Source organism: Papilio polytes, unplaced genomic scaffold (genome assembly GCF_000836215.1).
Source record: "Papilio polytes unplaced genomic scaffold, Ppol_1.0 DF821544.1, whole genome shotgun sequence".
NCBI lineage: Eukaryota > Metazoa > Arthropoda > Insecta > Lepidoptera > Papilionidae > Papilio > Papilio polytes.
Window position 1 is genome coordinate 83,030 of NW_013527660.1, and position 22,689 is coordinate 105,718.

Below are 22,689 nucleotides of genomic sequence, written 5' to 3' on the forward strand. Positions count from 1 at the left end.
ATACCATAATATTGCTATAATATCCAGTAACATTTGTACATAAAGTTTGATATCACATTACGGGTGACGAACTCTCATATCTGATAATCGGAATGTTTTCTCAAGCCGATCTATTATCTATAAAGCGATTAACCACAGCCGCGACAAAATCCCGATTTTTAAAAAATATTTTTTAACAAAAAAAAGTTTCTAAAAATGTTTTTATGTAAATTATGTGGATAGAATTCATTGACTTCTAAATACCACTGGACAGTCCGCGCCGTTTATATTTGAATTTCGCCATTTTGGCGACTCGAAACTTGAATTTATAGATAGAATCAATTACAAAAAATCAACAGGCATGTATAGTCAAATAATGATAAAGAGATATTATCGCGGTTAATTTTAAAAGAAAATATAACATAGTTATACAAATAAAAATTACATTACAGGGGGCGCTAGTGAGCTGTTACATTTTTTTACTTATGACCATCGGATCACTATTATCTAATATTCGTAATAACATTTTCTTAACATCAGCGACATAAAATATATTAGATTCATGAAACGCCATACAATCTCATACAATTTTTGTCGATAACATAACAAATATTAGTAATAGACCCTCTAAGCAGAAGAATTAGGAGCGAGCTATCCAACGTACAAGAAGTCAATGGTATAGTTGTTCAATTGATGTGCGTACACTAGCTGCTACCGCAGTGTGTCGCGCGCCGTCAAGCGGCACGGACGTGTTATTCGTTCAGTATGCAGGTGCGCATCAGAGCGTTCACTACCGCGTATGGGTCGCAGTTGGAAGCAGGGCGCCTGTCCTCCAAATATCCCTTCTTCTCTTCAGCGACTGCTCGCGGTATCCTGATACTGCTAGCACGGTTAGCGACACCTACGGACACATTTTAACACAAAATTAATTTTAGTATACATTAAAATATTGTTTAGTAGTACTGTTATTGTATTTAGTATAACTTAAAATATTAATAAAAATAATAGAAAAAAGTAAAAATATAAACTGTGCAAAAAAGAGTACGTGCTAAGAGTCTGTAGATGTTGATTTAAAATAATAAAAAAAACACAAAATTTATATCAAAATTGACAGAAAATTAGTAACTATTAATATTAGTCCATTTTCTATTCTCATGCAGTGGGATTATGGAAGGGGACTCAGAAGGGGAAATATTCTCTCCGTCCGTCCCCTCCATTTATTTAAAGTAGACAAATCTGCAATTGATAACTTCTCTGATATATAGTAATTTCTTTATTTCAGTGAAGAAAGATGTCCGCTTGCTTATTATCCCATAATATAAAAAATAGCGCCTACTTTATTGTAACAATAAAATCTAAAAAGTGTTTGTTGGCGAGCGCCTGCCACTTTTCGAAGAGCAATGGACAAATTTCACATTACGGTCTCGAGAAATTCTTTATTGAACTGTATTCAAAAATTACTTAAAAACTTTTACTTATTTCTCTAAGCTATCTACATATTTACTGTGTTTGTAAATAAAGAAATTGATCTAATTTCATTGAAAATGTTGCTCTTACATAATTTAGTAATTGTTACTGAATGTAATGCGAGTTCTCTTACTAAGTACCCACTAAGGGAGACTCATAGTGTCAACTTACCGGCGCTGAAATCATTAATACTGGCGGTTTCGTGAAGGCCTGTCAGGCGACGCTCATTGTCTTTGCCACCACGAGGGTCATACACCTTAATATGCTTCATGTGAACCTTCGACAACTTGTCTATGGCCTTCTCAATCTCACTGGAAATTAAATACATCAACAATCAATATGCCATAATAAAAAACAACTATTTATACTATACAACATTTACTCGGAAACACCAAAATTCAGTATTAAATTTATCACCGAGCTGAAACATCCTAGGTCATAGTTTACATGTTTATTTAATTCTATTATAGAAAGAAATTTTTAGTAATTAACTTGTGTCATATATTTAAAAGGCTATAAGAAACCGGTTTTATACATCTTTATCCTTAATACAAATGACCTCAAAAGACAATGTATGTCAAACAACTTACATTTACCTCAACCTTATTAAAAACAAGGTGAAACAAGATAAGTACATGTAATTACTAATATTTGCATTCATTTCACAATTTACTCTTTGATTATACAATTATGGTATTTGCAATGTAATAAAACTTTGGAGTTTAAGATTAGATATATGGAAACGTGGTATTAATATAATTTTCTTTATAACTGATTTTAAATTCCCACAATAAGAGTCATCCTTAATATTTATCATACTACTCGTAATATTACAGATGCGAAAGTTGATGAGAGATGGATATTTGTTAGTTTGGAGTGTAAACGGCTGAACTGATTTCGATGAAATTTGGCGTAGATGTAGAAGATATCCTGGAAGAACACATAGGCTACTTGCATTATTTCTTAATTCTGCACAGACGGTTTCGCCTGCGAAAGCTAGTTTTAAAATAAAAATCAAAGAAAACAAGGGCACAGAGTAAAACAAATTAAAAAAATACTCACATAATACCATTCTCTTCCCGCATCTTTTTAGTAGAGAAGTTGGTGTGAGCACCGGATCCGTTCCAGTCCTGCACAGGCTTAGGATCAAAGGTCACGATCACACCATACTCCTCAGCCAGTCGGTGCAGGATGTAGCGGGCCATCCACAGATCATCGCCAGCAGTCACGCCAACTGATGGCCCAACTTGGAATTCCCACTGTGACGGCATCACTTCAGCGTTAGTACCGGCTATTGGCACACCAGCGTACAAGCAACATCTGAAAATATAAAATTGCATTGTTAAGAAAAGACAATAAAGAAGAACAAAATATCAGTCCACCATACTAAGAGCGCACAACTGTTTAGTCTGACTTTGATTCCTATATACTTATATGGAGATAACACTACTTGGTTTTTAATTGTGCAACTAAAAAGTTGAATTGGCTACGATAAAATCGACAATTGAACACTAGTTTTGCAATAGTTTAGTCAAAAGTGCGTGCCCACTCCAAGAAAGGCCCTAAAATACTTGACTATGGACCATAATTTTTTATATTGTTTTATTAAGCTACATATTTACTACTTCACATATTAATATAATAATCATATTATAAAATGACTTGTTTTTGCCAGTGGCTTTATCTGCGGAAATAATAAATTAACTTGGTAAGAAGCCTACATGTTCTTCCAGACTATGCCCTACATCAATGCCAAATTTCAGCTACATCTTGGAAATACCTGGTAATAAACATCCATCCATTCATCTTAACTTTCACATTCATAATATTAGTAAGATGAAAACACCTCTGATGAGGCAATAATAAATGGTGGATTTCTTGTCAATTATGCATACTTTTCACTAAAATAAACTTGTATCAAATAGATTTTAAGACAAACTTACTTATAATGGGCTTCAACTAAATCCCTTGCAAATACTTTGTTGGCACCAACACCACAGTAGTAAGGTCCCTGCGGTGGTGGGAAACCGCCCGGGGGCCAACCGAAAGGCCTAAGGTCTGAATCTAACAAGATGTACTCCTGTTCAATACCAAACCAAGGCTCATCATCTTTGCACTTTTCATATGCTTCCTGACATTTCACACGGTGATTGCTTTCTGTGGAATTATAACAATAATCACATAAAATAGACATTTTTAATTGAGAAATAAACATTTCAATTTACTTTTAAAAACAAATAGGATTTTGTTAAGTAATTTTAGGAGTTTAAATACAATTAACGATGTTTTAACTAAGACCACCATGTTAAACCTCCATTAATGACATATGAAATATAATCGAGTTTGGCCTTACCTGTTGGCTCCATATTGTACTTGTAAGTGTCACACATGACAAGAAGATGGTTACCACGACGGAAAGGATCCCTATAGAGGGCGCGGGGCACAAGATAAGTGTCCGAGTTGTGGCCATCTGCCTGACCTGTTGAACTGCCATCGAAGTTCCAAACTGGCAGATCTGTGGATATACAACATTTTCATATTTAACACTGTAGAAAAAACTTTATGTATAATAAAAGTCCTTCTCTAACAAATATTTGAAGTAGGATTTAGTGTTACATTTAACTGAAACGAGTAACTATTAATGGTTATGATTTTTTTGTGTGTATAATACATTACTTTAAAACTTTTTAATAGTTCGTTGCAGTCGATGTTGGGCAAGGTGCCTGCAGAGCTGAGCCATGTTTCTTTTAAAAATAACATTTTAATAACACAACAGTGAAAAAGATAACAAATTAACAAAAGGAATAAAGGTAACAAAAAATTTGTTTTGACTTTTGACACATTTGTCAGTTTGACGTTTGACACTGACGTTTAGATAGCGCGAGCGGGAATAAGTTGTACTCATAGATTATAAAATCAAATACTTTTGAATGATAAAAAATTTTTGTTGACTTTATGTAGAAAAAATAAACATTTTTTTTTTAAGATTCAACATACAATGGGCTTTAAATTTTTAATTAGTTTATTAAAATTTCTTTAATCTGTAAATTGTACAAATTATAGGGTAGCAATATAAAGGTCGATTGTGGCGCTCTAAGGTTAGGTTTTTTACTAATATTTTTACTAGTTATTTTTAATTTAATACTAAGGTACTTTAACATTTTCAATACTACAATTATTATGAGGTATAATTTTAAAATGCGTTGTTAAATGAAGCAAAACACTCTACATATGTCTACAAAATAGTATGGAACTATTAAACTATTACGGAACAAAAAATATCGCAAGGTTTGAATGTATTGTAATCTACACTTCTATGATTGCTGGGAGCTTATTAGGGAAACCTTTGAAGTTCTCATCAAAACTGTCCCTGTTAAGTTTCTGTTCGCAGGGGATGGATGCTTCGCGGCCATCCTGAGGGAAAAAGTACGGTGACGAAAATTGGTCCACATACGACCACTTCAAATCTTCGAGAACTGATAGTTCATACTTCGTGTACATGTTTTCGAGGATCCGTGTTAGATTGTCTACAAATTAAGCAAAATTTATTTGTATTTACACAGAAAATAGAAACCAATAAAGGACTTTTCCTTCTGTGCTTATTGAAAATTTACAATTCAATTACAAAACACGTATTGGGTATAATTGAATTATTCTTAACAATTCTTAGACTAATGTCATGATTTCCCAAGAGCAGGTTAGAATGATACATTTTTAAAGCCACTTGCGCAACCGATATTTGTGAAGAACCGTCGGTTTATTAGCTCATAGTACGCGTTACAAATCACCGTTAAGCAACCCTGTTTTAATGGACGTAGGCGGCAGATCACATTCTACAACATAGAGGGAAAAGCAGTTCTTTATCAAGCGATTCAAGCCACTTATTTTTATCTAAAAGGCACCAACCGCATGCATTTCATCTCTATTAGAAATTAAATCAACCGCAACTAAAACCGAACCGATAAGAAAAGAAGTCAGGGCTGCCACAGAGATAAATTGCAATTTAAAACATCAATAGTAGTAATGGTTTACATTAAACGAAATAATAGATAATTGAATTTTAAATCATAAAATGATATTCTGCAGAGAAAAATACTGGTACAATCTTACTAATATAAAATCACAAAAAAATGTCAATTTGTCTTATAGAAAACGTGTAAATATATTTGACAACCCTGGCAAGGCACGTGAAAGTTTCATTTCGATACATTGCGCCATAGTTTTAAAATCACGTGAATTTTGACGAACGTATCGGCATCATTAATTCTATCGTGATGGAAGTCTTAGTTAACGCATAATCATATTGTAAGTTTCCGGCATAAATATAAATAAGTACTTCCCAGAATATAAACAAATATAAGTATTATATAAATATAAATTGAGTCGGTATCAAGTAGTCGGCGCCAGGGGATCTACATTTTCCCTACAAAATCGAAATTCGCCATACAGGCATTTACAGTTGCCTTGAACACTTGTAGCACTTAAAAACAATTGCATTTGTTGAAGCAAAATAAACTAAACAAATGAAAAATAACTATGCATTTTTTATTCTTATTTCAATTACTAGTTATAATTTATTTTATTAATTAATTTTGAAAAGTAAATTGAAAACCTTCTATTTCTAAACATTAATAAGTGAGTTTTAAATGTCACTTGTATACAACAGATCTCTATAAAATGGACAGGCTATAAACGCGGTAGTTTGTGTCTTCTTGATTTTCGCCATTTTGGCGGTGAAGGTTGCGGCGCGGAATAAACTGTCAATATTATCAACTTATGCGTTTAAATCGAAAGGAAATCTAAGGCGTCGTTTTTAAGCAATCAGGTAGTTATTTAGTACAAAGTTCAGAGTTGTAAACGCACAATATTTTGTGCTGTTCCTGTTATTTTCAAAGAACAAGAGATAATAATTACGATAATATTGTTATATAGGCTATACAGTAGACTGTTACGTATTTCTTATTTACATATTGATATCTCGGTTCCTTTTTCGAATCGCTTGAAATAGTGAAATTGGCATTGCGCCGTCATTTAACTGCAATAAATTAAAAGGAAGCGTGTATTTGAAATTGCTTCACCTAACCTTTGTTTATTTACGTTGCTCGTTAAATATTAATAAACATGTTTATTGCCGGACGTTAATTTTGCAACGTAATTACAAATGGCGTCGTTGTCAGAGGATCCCTGCATGTAACTAATTCAGATGTAAACATTTTATATATATATTTAAAAACTTTATATAGCGACATAAAATAACGTAAGTCTAAAATAATTTACAATTTTAAATAATTACGAGTTATCACTCATCTATATTTCATTGTTAATTTTACAAACGAAACGACAGATGGCGCTTTCAATCCGGTTCAATTGTTTTACAAAGTTTCTTTATTTACCTGATTCATTAATATTAATTATAATAGCTTAAATAAATATGTCACAGTAATCGATACGTCACCGAAATATGATAATATACATAATGGAAATGTCGGTTTATATACTTCATATTTCTTTTCCAGTTGTATCAAGCAAAAAGTAATATAGGAAGAAAACGGTTGTATAAAAAACTTTAGAAGCTGTTGTATATAGTTGCTTTAACCTTCAGTAGTTCATGTAAATGTAAATCAGTCATGTACGCCATGGTCACTTAAATTTAAAACTATTATGTACGAAAATTTTCATAATGTGTAATTCTCCATCAATTGTATAGCGATTCGCATTAGCATATTTTAAAAAGGCAAACTTTACTAGAGCTATGGACCATTTAAACCAAATTAGTGACACTTTATTTAATATTTTCATGTAAGAGGTTTCAGACTAATTTTAAAACATTACTTTTGATTACAAAAGAGAACCATCGTCAAAATCTTTACGATGCTTATTACATACGTAACATTAAGCGTACACAGATAACATATGTTTAGTTCTATTTCAAAGAAATAAAGACAACATTAAAAAATTATTATTACGGAGTAAATGTAAGTGCAAGAATTTCAAGAGCCTGTCCCACCAAATAGTAAATTGTCTGATAACAATCCAACGTGTCAAATCTGTGATGGAAATATTTTTTTTATTTTATCTAACAGTGACGTCATTTTTAAGTAGCCAGTGGTGGGACAGTCCCTAAAAGTTTTTTTAGTTCGCAACACTGATATCTGCTGCAGTAATTTCCCGCTCATCTGTTTTAATATTACAATTAAAGGAGAGACAGACGTGACGTGTGATTCGCCCTTACGTATAATCAGTGTGGAGCAAGTCACTTTGCTGTTTTCGACTTTCTTCGCCACTCTCTTCTATGAAATTTTGTACTCACCTTTAGGTCGTTTAGGGATGAAGCTTAGAGTGCGGTCTTTGCACCGCAAGTGCTCCCCGGTGCCGTCTATCCAGATGTAGGTGGCGAGCACCTTGTCTCCAGGGAGAGGGAGGTCATTGTACCTGCCAAGCAGGGACTTTGACAGGACCGCATTGGGTGAGTTGGTCAAAACAGGGCCCGAGAGGATTTTCGGATTATCTGAAAAAGATACATTACGCTGAAAATTTATATAACATTAGTTACCGCCCGCGAATCCGTCCGCGTGGAATAATAAAAACAACGTGGAGTAGCTTATGTGTTCCTCCAGACTATCCTCTAATTCATATTAATTTATAAAAAAATCATCGAAATCTGTTAAGGCTACCAACTCTAACAAACATCCATCCACCCATTTCAAATTTATAACATTATTAAGATTTAAGTTTATAAACGAAGTGATGTTGATGTTATAACAATCTATCAAAACAGTAATTATTAACATTTTGTGATATATTAAATATTAATATTTTGTTAATAAGTTTTGTCGCGTGATTCTACGATTATAGTTTTTAGAGTGATCGTCGCAATCACAATCGTTTAATACTTACTTTAATAGGTTTTAAGTGTAGATTTCTCTAATTGAGATGTAAAGGATACCCTTAGTGGCCAATAAAGCGGTAGGTAGTTTTTAATCGTAGATATTCGATTGACTCGTAAGGGGACATAAGAGAGAATGTATTTTTATTTACAATCCGTTGCGCAGTGATATTGTTAATTGCTCTTGCGTACAGAAATACCGATGCAGTGGGGAACAATGGCCGTGAGTTGGCGCGCTCGTCAAATGTCAAAAGTGGAAATGATCGGATACGATGCAGCAAGTCAATGAAATATGAATGACATTTATCCGACGCATATTATAGACTGATTGTGAATTTATAGCATTGTTGGCAACAAATAGTTCGATATAAAAATTATTAAACATTCAAGTACAAATAACGAAGACATTTATTAAACTGAGTGCATAAAAAACTGTTTCCTAATAAGAACTACCGTTGTTTTCATTAAGAATTTAGAAAGCTATATATTTTAAGACATTTATAATGCAAGTGACTTTTAAACTAAATGTTCCTCTTGCTACTGAACTACAATTCTAGTTTTATTAACATTGTCACGTTTTGAGTGCTGACTTTGATATAGAGTTTCAAGAAAATGCTTGGAACAGTTCTAACGAACAGTCACGTTGAAGTTTCTCGAGATATGATTATTTGTAAAAAAAATATAAAATTTCTAACACTAATATTAGATCAATACAAGGGGAAGGGGTACTTGATATTCAATATACAAAAGTACGGAGAGATTGTAACTAGTCGGCCTTGCAATTGACCTAAAGTTTACGTGCCTTACTTATTCGAAATAATAATTGAGCAATCATTGAATTATAATGAATAATGTAATAATTACAGCAGAAACAGTACATGAATCGTTGGCAATATGAAATTACTGTATTTCACTTCTGTAATACGAGACATTTATGATTTAATTTTTTTAATAACAATGCTGTAGGTATACAATGTAAAAAATTCTTTGAATGTTCTTTTCACCATACACGTTGATTTTTTTTATTTATTACCTCTTGTAAGATACATAAGATAAAAGAAATTTATTTATTTATTTCCACTATAGACGTTTTAAATTAATATATGTGTTTTATAATAGCAAACCTTTAAAACGAACACCACCCTTGTCCTTCATTGAAAGTGTTACTTTATACACATAAATACTGCATTTTATCTCACAAAATGATTCATATTAACAAACGAAAGATTTCGATAGGCGTAAATGCAATGAAATATCGAGGCAAAATTGATTGTTCAAATGTCATTGACATATTGACATCATGTATTTTTAATGAAACATTTTAACAAAAGGTTTGTGTCTTAAGTCCAACGGATTGTTTTGAATAAGTCATTTGATGAAAACTTTTTAATTTATATTATCAACAACGTACCTTCAATTTTTCCATGGCCCGCGTCAGACATTTTTACGGCTATACTTAGGTCCTGAAACAAATATAAAATTCCAAAATTATTATTGATAAAACTTTCTTTTTATATAAAAGACATTAAAATACATTTATTTGCTGATATAATTGAATACTTCATTTTTGCATCAATAAACCATTGTTGTAAATCAAGCCAAGTACATATTTTTAAAACGTAATAAAAAATAAATAAAAAAATGCTCGTTAAATGTAAAACCAGGCGTTAACCGTCCGACATAAAATTTCCGAAAGCTCGTAGCCTCAAGCAAACCGGACTTCGATAAATGTTTCGAGGACGACACGTTTTTATGCATCAAATTAATGAACCAAACAGAGAATTATATTTTATACAAACTATGAATGAACCTCAAACATAACGACATTTGCTTGTTTGTGTTATTTATTTTCGTTTGTCGCGTGACTTAAAAGTTATCGTATTATCGTAAAAATGAAGAAAAAAATATGACAATGACCTAAAATCCCTTGTTTGTAACACACTGATGCTGGGTTTCTGAAGTTTCCATTTACTTTGTTTTTAACTAGCGTGTTAGGTTGATCTAAGTTGGAACGTAGTAAAACTCGAGTTCCAAAGTTCGTTAACGCATTTCATAAAGTTATCGAACCAAAAATACTTACGAAAGGTTAAATGTAGCTGGGAAACCGGCCGTTACACACGAGAATATATAATTAATAATTGCTATGTTAAAAGAATCTATTAGATATGGCCTGTTCGATGAGATAAGCCAAAGTCTTATGATCGCAGAAGAGGTTCTTGACGAGTTTCCAAAATTTTTAATAAACAACATATGTACAAAATCTTTAAAATAATGAGAGACAACAATATTGTTCTTATGTTTCTAACTAAAATTTTCAGTCTCTGAAAATTTGCTCATCATCAACTTGCCCTTATCCCTTACGGAGGGTCGGCACAGTATGTGCTGCTCTTCCATTCATCTCTATCGGCCGTCATATCTGAATCCACTGCTTTCTTAGCATTGAATACCCTTCTCTGACTCCTTGCAATATTACAAATTAAAATATGTGTACTCTGATAGTAAATAGCTTAAAAATTTTATGATATTATTACAAAAACAATATATTTATATACAGATGATTATTTCAAATTTGTATTATCTTTCATTAACAATTTTACTACCCGATCCTTTTATTCGAGACTGGTAAATATTTCAAAAATGTCTTATATACTAGTTCTGAGTTTATTTATATAATAATCCTTGACATTTAAAAAAATATTTATTGTAAGAATGTATTTTTGCCTTACGTGGTTCAGCCGTAATAAACTAGTTGTTTTTCGCGACTCCGTCCGTGTGAAATTAAATATATAGCCTATATTACTTTGCTATTAGCTGAATGGTGAAAGAATTTTGGAAATCGGCCGAGTAGTTTTACGTATTTCGAAACACATTCAATTGAAACCTGAAGAACTTGAAGAAGGACCCCCAACGGGTTCGAAACTGTCGGTGCCTACACCGAATGTTATCACGTGAGTTTAGCCGTGTTATAATTTATATAGTATAATGTCTCACGAAAGTTTTAATAAGTTAATTACATTCAATTGAATTCTAAGAACATTTTTTTTTAATTTGTACACTCTTATTATTGGAATATATTCAGTCAGATTTGACTATTTAAAACATCTAGAATAATATTCTTTAATTATTAAAATGTACTAAAACTACGTCTCTGTTAAAGAAAATGTTTGCGAAATTTATTATCTTTAGTGCCTCATTTTGATATTCAGTTAATATCGGCATCGTCCCACCCCTTCTTATAAGTTACCCTGAACAAGCTTTTCCACTCTAATTACCTAAGGCAATTTATATAGAACAAGCTAGCGGTCTCCACTTCGATTGTAAATATTATTATTATAATTAGACGTGAAGCGAAAATGTATCACGTAAGGAAATTGTGCGAACTCATGAACTTAAAAATTAGAATGAAGAAGTGGGTTAAACAATTGTTTCCTGTCCACCAAATTATAAATTGTCTGATAACAATCCAACGTGTCAAATAAGTGATGGAAATATCGGATTTTGTTCCCTTATCTGACAGTGACGTCATTTTAAAGCTATCTGAGCGTTTATCAGCCAGTGGTGGTCCAGGTCCTTCATACTAAATAAACAGTTTTTGCAGTACATTTGAATAATTCAAACTGAACGTGTCTGTTCATTTTAATAAAAAATAGTATAGAACATTTTCGTATTGCAGGTATAGTTTTCTTACTTTGTTTTTTTGTGTTATCTATTTTTTATGTTGGTAACGCAGACAAATGATAACAGTAATATATTTAATAATCTTGATAAATATGTAAATCACATGAGATAAACTTTAGTTGTTGACTGATAACGAAAGTCTTTCGGAAACATAAATAGGCGATGACATGTTTAAATAATAGATAATGTTATTATTTTCTAGTATCGTTGCTATGGAAACTATATGAAATATAACTACTCGATTTTTTAAAACAAATCTTACTAATATCATGAATACGAAAGTTTAGATGGATGGATAGATGTTTATTAGAGTTTGTAGCCTAAACGTCTGCACGGATTTCATTTAAATTTGGTACTTATGTAGAGGATAGTCTGGAAGAATACATAGGCTACTCACTTTTGTTTTTTTAATGCCACGCAAACGAAGTCGCGCGCGAAAGCTAGTTAAAAAATAAAATACTTCAAATTTAGAATTCACGCATTAAATGTATCTATGGTCAAAATTCATGAGCTGTTTTAATAAATTAGAAAAAAAACTTCCTCGTACTCTCTATGCTTTATAAAGCGGCATTACAAACAGGAAGAGGCCTCGGAGCGGTCGCGTGTTGAGAATCAACTCACTATACTACTTTGGGCAAAGTGCCAATCGATCTCAACCATACATCGACCGCGTTTCGTGTCAAGAGCAATTTCACGATTCACAATTTTCCGCAGAACTATATTGCAGTAAATGCAGACGGTCGAAAAATTCCTTGAAAAATCTTTACGGATTGTACACTTGCCTATAATATTGTAATAAACTATGTGTATTTGAGACAACAAATTTATTACGCTTCTATAAGTCAAGGTCACCTTCAGTAATCGTACACTGCCGCGGAAAAGTCGCTATACATGGTAGCAAATCTAAATTCTTCGTTCACTGAGTATGCGTTACGATCTACAGTGTAATAGAGGTATTATAAATTGAATTTCAAATTGTATTCATTTAGATTCTATATCGCAAACCTTGCGTTTATTCTAAAAATAATCTTCTATACAAAATAAAATTGGAGTGTCTGTTTGTAACATCAAAGAATTTTTTTTTGTCTGTCTGTCTGAATATTTTAAATGCGTTTAACGAAGTTGAATACCAAAATGTATCCCGGCGCAGTCGCCGTTGCAATAAATCGAACTTATGTCAACTTTCGAATATAGTATTCAAGTCAAATATAGATTGTCTGAACTGAAATAGATTGGTTAACTAAGTTAAGATTTCACTTGAAAACGTTTCACCAAGACTTGGAAAGTAACTACCACTTATAGTTAATTTAACTAGTTCTTTAAAAAAAAAATTGTGTATAAAAAGCGTTAACAATTGTTTTAATTAGATGGTTATGTCTTCAAGTGATTAAAATTTCACAAGTTCTGATTACATTCTATTTGGGTCACGAGGTTAATACGAGGAATATAATTACTTTAAAACACGATGAAAACAAAGCTATTATTAAGACTGTAATTACAATAAGGAACTATTTCTATAATAAAGTGGTATTGCTGTAAAATTTTCGAACAAAATATTCGGGAGAAAAACTTTTCTTCACATAATTATTAGAAAGAAGGAAGAAATTGGTTAATTAAAAAAAACTGTCAAGGAATTCATTCGGCGTGTGCTGCGGTGTACACTGAAACGCCGGTTTTCAGTGAATCCTAAAACAGAACACGGAATTTACAGAAGAGAAGAAGAAAAAAATATGTACTTGATATCATCATCATCATCAACATCACCAGCTCACTTTACGTCCCCACCGAGGGGCTCGGAGCCTACGCTAATAAGGGGTGACATGATATATACTTGGTCACAATTAGAAACCTCTATCTAAATCTAAATGTATTATACAAGCGTTCGCCCGTCGACTTCCGCGCGGTATTTTGAACAAAAATAAGTAGCCTATGTGTTGTTCCAGACAATCATCTACATCCATACCAAATTTCAAAGAGATCCGTTCAGCCGTTTAGGCTACAAACTCTAAAACATCTATCCATCTAAACTTTCGCATTTATAATATTAGTAAGATAACCTATATGACGTAATATTATTTTAATTTATTTAACGAATTTCCCAGAAAATAAATAGCGTAATTGCCGGGTAAGTATTTAGAGAAAGTATGGTTAAAAGTTTTAGTTTTAGGACAGTTTTAGTACATTTGGAAAGTTATATAACTGTGTATTATTTGTCGCCAGATAAACGGATAATTCTATGTAAATAACAAACAATTGCGACAAAGTCAATGAAAAGGCGTTTATTATGAAAACATAGCTGAGAAGTATAATGGACGGGGAACGTTATATTTGTTTTCATAACAACTTCAATTCAGTCATAAGTAGATTTTCGGACAAACGTTAGTTTCTCAAAATGTTATGTGGGAATTTGCGATTAGCCACATAGACGACTGAGTGCAAACGAATTTGTATGATAAATAACGAATATGTTTATAAACATTTATGAAATCTACACTAAAATTATAAAGAGGAAAGATTTCTATTTTTGTATGTATTGAATTGCCTTTAAAACTATTGAGACGACTTCAAAAATTCTTTCACCATTAAAAGCTACGTTATCAGTGAGTAACACAGGCTATGTTTTTTATTATTTTTTTAATATAACGCTGAGGAAGTCGCAAACAACAACTAGTAAATAATAAAGTACTTATACGGAAAGCAATAATTGAGGTAAAACATAACTGCGTTAACACCCATAACTTCAATAAGCGACGATCAGAGTTAAACAAGTGTTAACTAAACAATGTTTATAATTAATTATTTTACGGCTTACTCACGTCATACTTTTTTTCCTGTGACGGTACCTCACTCTCTCACTCACTCACGAAAGTTTAAATAATTTAATGTCTACAATTTTTGTGCTAATATAGTTAGATATTGTTATTAAATGAATTAAAATGCATTTAGTGCAATAACCTTAATTGCCTCATTGTATGTACGAGGAACGTTACTCGTATATCGCGGTGTTATGCAGTGTGCAAAAATGAAGCGCCTCGTGTCGTTGACCTATATATAAAAGTTCAAATAAACTCTGCAGTGAAAGCCATTTTTATAACAAAGTAGTTTCGCCCGCGACTCCGTCCGCGCGGAATTTAAAAAAACAAAATCAAGTAGCCTATGTGTTCTTTCAGACTATCCTCTACATTTATGGCAAATTTCATCAAGATCTCTTCAGCCGTTTAGGCTACAAACTCTAACAAATATTCATCCATCCATCTAAACTTTCGCATTTATAATATTAAGTATTAGTAGGATCTGTTCAACAACATCTTCTCAAATTCTATGCTCGGCATTACCATTCTTTATTCTGATCTGTAAATCATCAATTAATGATGACAAACTCATTAAGATTTCAAACAAATTAATATTAATCTAACTATATTAATAAAATAACGCGTAAACACACACTTGTTTGTTGGATGTCTGCAATCACAGCATGTTTTTGAATATTCTATTAATACTAAGCCCTACACTCAAGACAGTCAGTTGACTATATATTTTAACACTTTTTAATTTAGAGAATGAATAAATTGGAAAAAATAGACATGCGCGAAAGGAACGAAAACTACAAGCTATGAGTAAACAGACCAGATTGTCATGGTAACGGTCATTGTTATCCACTGGCAAAGGCCTTCCTTAACATTTGTGCACTTGAATTTTGATATATGCAATTGATAATTTAACAAATGTAAACCATAAAATAAACTTTTTATTGATTTGATTTCTTGTCGATAAAGTCCCACGAAAACAGCTAGTGGTAGGAACCTATTTACTTAATGTGTAGTGATATTATAAAGAGGAAAGATTTATATTTTTCTACGTATTGAAATAACTCAAAAACTACTTGGCCAAATTAAAAAATTCTTTTACCATTAAAAAGCTACGTTATCATGGAGTAACATAGGCTGTATTTTTTAATTTCACGCGGGCGATACGCGAGCAATAACTAGTATAAAAATAAACATGTCATTTGTGACTGGTATTGCATCGATTGCTGTTTGTATAACTTTATCAAGAACAAATGTTCAATATTAATAGTTTTATCTATGTAGGTTAAGCACATATAGATTACATCATCTAATGTTACATTACAATAACAAAATCGTTTAATTGATAGGTCTATTAGGTTAGGATTCTAATTATATTAATAATCAATATTTTTACCGAATTTCGTTGTGTTATTTAAAAAAATAAATTCAAATTTATTCCAAGAGAACCGTAAATCTCTTTACAGGGTACAAACATTTACGCTATTCCATACCGTTCATGTTCCAAATATAATTTATAAAACACTAGCTGTTGCTCGCGACTTCGTCCACGTGAAATTAAAATATATAGCCTATGTTACTCACAGATAAATTACCTTTCTAACGGTGAAAGAATTTTTAAAATCAGCCCAGTGGTTTTTGAGTTATTTCAATACATACAAAAATACAAATCTTTATAATATTGGTATAGATTTGTTTTGTTATTTTTACTCTCTTCAAAGTTAATACATTAAAGTGATGAACATATGTGAACCTTCATACGAAAATATACAAACATTTTGGCAGCGTTATTCTCTCTATTCAGAATTCTGTACCGTGATACAAACGTGAAGGAATATTTTGTGAAAATCCACTGCAATGCCAGATTGTGCTATTGTTTTTATAGTAAAGAATAACAAAAGCCATAACTACAATGTCCTCCAAAAGTCTACAAACATTTGACTTTCATTTCCACATATTACTTTCAGTTGAATAATATTTTTTGTACAACCCAACACTATTTGTGTACATTTAACCTTAGATATTTAAGCAATAAGTTTATCTAAGTAGCTTATCCGAATCTTTGTGTTATCAATCTTGTTTAGGTCAAGATCGTTTTGTCGACATGTTGCGTAGTGAAGCCATCGAGTCTCGACCTCGATATGTTTACTACAGCTACACAACTTTACGCACTTTCTATGCGCCTAGATGCGTCTAGAACTAGTCCTGTTGAAATTAGTTGTAACATAGTAGTCGCCTGGCGATCTAGACTACGTAGGGTTTTCTTTTAACATTCGATTTTATAGAGGGACACTCCTCTCTGCTCTCCCTATAGCGACGCACATGTGTTGTATACAATTTGGGTTTAAGGCAAAGGAATGAAAGTGTTTATTACCACGGGTTTAATATAAAATAATACACGTTTCTAAAGGGTTCTTTAAATTGCCGTACATTTCGGATACGCGTTTTCTTGAAGGCTGTGTTTGAAGTTGTCCGTGTACGGCAACCCTAACAACTACTAGGGTCTTGAAATGTAGTTCATGAATTTTGTTTATCAGTTTCTTCAATACGTCGTCACATATTTCCGTACAATTCGGTAATAAAAATGCATCATTTAGACAATAAAAACAATATTATTCCTTGTATTTTTCTTTAAAGCACAAAAAGAATTTTTAACTCCACAATGGGATAATATATTCAGCTAACAGCTAAACGGTGTGTAGCATTTGATTAGTAGTCAATTAACTCCGAGCAGTAAGGAACATTAACTATGCAAATTGCATCACAAAACGTTTGTTTACAACAACAATGGCTGTGATACTGAGTACTCGCTTGTTCTCGATTATATGTGAAGTTGATACTTCTTGAAAGGTCACCCAAGGTCAGTCTATAGTCAAAGGTTTTATTATCGTATTTCAAATAAAATAATCACTAATTAGATGACTAGCTTTCGGCCGCGACACCGTCCGCTTGGTATTAAAAAACAAAAAAATAGTAGCCTATATGTTCTTCCAGACTATCCTCTACATGTATACCAATTTTATTTATGACTAGCTGATACTCGCGATTTCGTTTGCGTGAAATTAAATAATAATAAAAATATAGTCTATCTGACTAATACATCTGTGTTGGCTAAAATACAAAAATCCAAAAATACAAATCTTTCCCCTTTATAACATTAATTAGGGTTCAAACTAACAAACTTCCATCCATCTAAACTTTCGCAGTTTATTAGTAAGATTAACCAAAGTATATAACAGACGTAATGTGTAAAGTATTTTTCCATTAATTACAAATGTTGTTTGTAATAGAATTGACATCGAGTAGGTATTAAGTATAGCTTATCATTAGCGTTTGAATAATAATTGTTTTCTGATAGCACGCAAACAAGAATCCGTTAATGTCGTATTCAACTTATTATTGTTAATAAATATAACTACGCATTTGTTCTCTCAAATAATCTATGACGTCATCGGTTTCTTTACATTTAGTATTATACTAAAAATTCATAAATAAAAATTTTTTTTTCGTTATTATTGAGTTACTTTTTGACCGACTTCCCAAAAGAAGGAGGTAATCAATTCGTCTGTATGTTTTTTTTTAATATCAAAACTCAACATTATGATAAAACAAAACAAATCTCTGTAATCATACTAATATTATAAAGAAAACTTTGTTTGTTTGATTGTAATAAAATAACTCAAAAACTACAGAGCCTTTTTCAAAAATTGTTTCACCATTAAAAAGATACGTTATTAATGAGTCGACGGAGTCGCGGGCGAAAGCTAGTATTTTATAAAAATCAAAGAACCATTATCGAGTAAATTGTAAAGATTGAAAAGACCTTAATGAAGACTAAAGTGTATAAAATCAATTAAAAGTACAGTTAGGAAAAAACAACTATACGTTATTCACTGATAATGAATAGACACAACATTGTGTATGTTTTAATTATAAATCAGTAACTAATATCAGCTCGTCGCTGCCACAACAATGAAGGAAAAATTACAAATCAGAGTTACATTTATTGAACGTTTTCATACAAAAGTTTTCAACAAAGGAAAATGTACAACACGAACCACGTTGCCCTTATTCCGCTCAGCTGTTCTATAAATATAGTTTGTAAACATACGTATATAGTCCTACAATCTTCTCTGACCCGGTGGGAACATTGTTATTATCACCTTAGTCATAGCATACACAAAAGACATGAGTTGCTGTAATTGGCATTTTTTTAACATTGACTGGGGCATCTGTGTAATAATGTAGTTTCTCTTACCGGGCCAGATAAGAGTGTCGAACTATATGTGGTAAATTGTCGGGTGGCCGTACTTTAGGTGTGTGACCCCGTGACTCACGGCCGTTTTTATTTTCGCAGTGGAACACTGCGTGCGGGCATTGCATCCGATCTTTCCATAGTGACGCATTAACATCGTAAATGAACAGCCGTCCGTATCAACAGACTTCGACCTTTCTTTTGTTTGTTGCTAAACAAAGAATCTAATAAACAAAGCTTACCATTCAGTTACGTTTGTACTTCTTATATAACTATGATAAAAGAATAATTCATATATTCTAACTACCAAAAATTTCTTATCGCTTAATGAACAGATAAAAAATGAATTTTCTAAAATGCAGTCATTAACTGTAAGTAGGTCATACTAAAACACAATAAAAAGTATAAAAACAGGGACTGGATGCGCTAATATTAGGATTTAATCTATTTTGGAAGATTCTTTTTGCACATGACAGTCCAATTGTGATGTCTGTTTTCATATAGGGACAAAGTGATGCAATGAGGTATACGAAATTCTGAGTAGAAAGTAATAAAGATATAGTCTTTATTATCATTGATTAGTTTTGACTTTTTTGGAGACAGAGTTAAACTCATTGTTCATGTATTTATCATTTCTACAAGGATCATTCGACTTTAATGTTAAGCCGTACCCTGAATATTACAGAAACGGGCACAAGCTATATAAGCGAGATGATAAATTCAATTCTTTATTACATGTAAATAAAACTCGGAATCTTTTTTCTCAGAATTGCATAATGACATAAATAATATTATCCTCAATGTAATAAATGTTATTTTACTTTACACAAATGTAATATTTTATGTATTATTTACTACGTAATACTAAATTAATGTTTTTATTATTATAAACAACCTTGTAACGAAAAATGAGAATTATTAAATTCAAAATCTGAAATATGAAATACTAGCTTTCGCCCGCGATTCCGTCTGCGCGGAATTACAAAAAACAATAGCAAGTAACCTATGTGTTCTTCCAGACTATCTCCTACATCTACGCCAAATATTACCAACATCCTTTCAGCAATTTAGGCGACGAACACTAACAAACCATCCATCTAAACTATCGCATTTATAATATTATTAAGAAATTACTCCTTCAAAGTAAAGGGTTATTTGAAAAACTACAATTCCACCCTCGCCGGGTTTTCCATGGACCCCAGAGGGCATGATGGAGGGAAATAATGTAGAAGGGTTCACAAGTCGAAGGACAAATGTACCATCGACTAGCTGTTGCTCGTGACTTCGGCCGCGTGAAATTAAAAACTATATAAAAATGTAGCTTATGTTACTCATAGATAAATTACCTTTCTAATTGTGTAAGAGTTTTTGAAATCGGCCCTTTACGTACTTGAATCGAATACATACAAAAATCCAAAGATAAAAATCTTTCCTCTTTATAATATTATAGTAAATAGTATAGATACTTAGGATTCTTTGCCAGAGGTCTACAATCAGAACGTTTGGGGATCTTTTGCCTAGACTACATTTATTACACTAGGCGTATATACTGTAATCTATTGTACTAAATGTACTAAGAAATTTCGTAATTAATACGATTCCGAGTGAATTATAATCGGTGGGTTATCTCGAAAAAAAGTTTAGACGCTATCATAAAGGTAATGATTTATTATTTATCCGTATCTATTATAACTAAAAATAAATTTTATTAGCGTTGAATGTGGCACGTGGAGCGGGCAAGTCTTTGTTGTAAGAAACCCGGATTACATTATCTTATCGTTTATTTAAATAATATAATGGGATTTACAATCTTAGTCTACTTTTATATCTGAAGATACCAAAATGTCATAATGCGGATATTTTTTTTAAGAATTTTTTTTATTGATTCTACAGTTGTACAATTATCCCTTTTAGTTCAATGGTTAAGGGACCAGGGTTCGATTATCAGTAAATGCCAAAAATATAACTGTCAAAAATCTCGCCCGTCATAATTGAGTATACTAAACATTTACATAAAGGTGAAATATAATTTCTGTCTACCCTACTAAATATTACTTTGTAAACGATACAATATTAGTTTAAAAAGCCTAATTGAGTAACATTTTTTATTTTCTTGGTGAAACGGGTATTCTCTAGATAGAATATTGCCAGTGTAGCAAATTTTTTATATAGTACCTACACGTATTTTAGGCGTTTTATGTAATATAACAGTGCATTAAATATCCGAAATTAGATTTATAAATGTAGAAAAGGTAAAGAATATTTTTTCTGAAATTAAAATATTTTTTAAATTGTACGGTCGAATATAACTACGAGTAAATTACAGCGCTTTTCCGCGCCATAGAATGTTACCCCACAACTTTGCTGGGTATTATTTTCTTCGAAATTCCAAGCGGCACTAATTTATATTTATAATTTTATTTAACCACTTTAACTTCTCAAGTTAGAAATTAAAAAAAAAACAACTTAAAAGTTACTACGTAAGATTATTTTAAGAAGATATATACTCTACCAAATAAACTAAAAACACTAAAATGTTCATAAAAATTAACGAGGGCAAGTAACATAAACTTTGTTTTTACGTTCACTTCAAAACTTTATTACTAATTCATCGCGAACAAACCTCAGCGAATCCCGTTTTTCAATTATTCAATCCCCAGAAATTTAATTATTCAAGCTTTTTAAGTTTTTAATATTCTTTTTATAACATTTAAAACACGATTTTTTAACATTAACCGCATGCATTTTAAAATTAAAAATGTTACTCACAGGTTACGAAAGAAGTTTTACGAATGCCTCGTTCGATGGACGGAACTAGTGCTTAATAATACCGTCTCTAGTACGATAATAATTAAAATGATTTGAAATGTACAAAAATAAATGAAAGTTCGCTAAGCAGTGCAATACATAGCGAGCACATTTTGATGCACCGGCCACCGGGAGATTTGGCCGGTGTTGTAATTCGCAATGCAACGCTGATGGTGGGCTAAAGGCGATCGCACTGCACGTTCTAAGACGATAAATTTCCATCGTCGTAGTGCGTGCCAGAACACGCTCGCGCACTCCCTTGTGTCCCTATATCGACCGAGGCATAACTTGAAATAAGAGTATACAGTACCTTGTTTAGTCCTTGAAAGTCGCGCGCGATGCGTAAGTAGTATTGCTAGGGGCAACGGGCAATAGTCGACACGACCAGCACGCGTGGCGCTGCGAAATTGACTGACGTTTTCTCAGTGTGCGGTCGTATTTATGCGCACGCAGAGACCACCGTTGCGGTGAGGGGTACAGGGGGGGAGGCTGCTTCATTCACATCACTTACTGCGGAGTGTGGTATCACCCTACATCCCACGGCCCATTATCCCGATTAACCTAAACAGTCAGGAGTCCCCTTCGCTGAACGCGTTGAGAGATCTCCCGGTTGGAGCATCACGAGGTCACAACGACGAGGGGTTAGTGGTACTCGGTGCTAAGGTGTCAACTGGTACCATAGCTCAAACTGGAAAATTACATCAACACTACTCAACTGTATTACAAAGTTAGTGAAAACACACATGAATGTTTATTGTTATCTCTATCGTTGTTTATTACGATAGATTACAAACTCAATTTCATAAATG

General features: G+C 32.4%; 1 protein-coding gene across 3 annotated transcripts; it reads right to left on the reverse strand.

Annotated features, from left to right (window-relative positions):
* Positions 1–15: 15 nt before the first annotated feature.
* LOC106108403 (glutamine synthetase 2 cytoplasmic-like) lies at positions 16–22,301 on the reverse strand. Of its 3 annotated transcripts, XM_013289566.1 has the most exons (9): positions 22,191–22,301; positions 9,744–9,795; positions 7,757–7,954; positions 4,791–4,973; positions 3,800–3,961; positions 3,390–3,603; positions 2,509–2,766; positions 1,618–1,757; positions 16–880 (listed from the first exon to the last, which is right to left on the reverse strand). In XM_013289566.1, the coding sequence occupies exons 2-9, from the start codon at positions 9,772–9,774 to the stop codon at positions 732–734; spliced, it is 1,335 nt and encodes a 444-aa protein (XP_013145020.1). In that variant the 5' UTR covers positions 9,775–9,795; positions 22,191–22,301; the 3' UTR covers positions 16–731. The 3 variants fall into 3 exon arrangements, with proteins under 3 accessions (XP_013145020.1, XP_013145022.1, XP_013145021.1); XM_013289568.1 differs by lacking the exon at positions 4,791–4,973; XM_013289567.1 differs by lacking the exons at positions 9,744–9,795; positions 22,191–22,301 and adding an exon at positions 9,457–9,581.
* Positions 22,302–22,689: the final 388 nt, after the last annotated feature.

Coding starts and splice junctions, on each gene's coding strand:
- LOC106108403 (XM_013289566.1), bottom strand. CDS start 9,774: ATGTCTGACGCGGGCCATGGAAAAATTGAAG. Junction 4,974..7,756: donor CATCCCTAAACGACCTAAAG/GTGAGTACAAAA, acceptor CTTAATTTGTAG/ACAATCTAACACGGATCCTC. Junction 3,962..4,790: donor TTTTGATGAGAACTTCAAAG/GTTTCCCTAATA, acceptor GTATATCCACAG/ATCTGCCAGTTTGGAACTTC.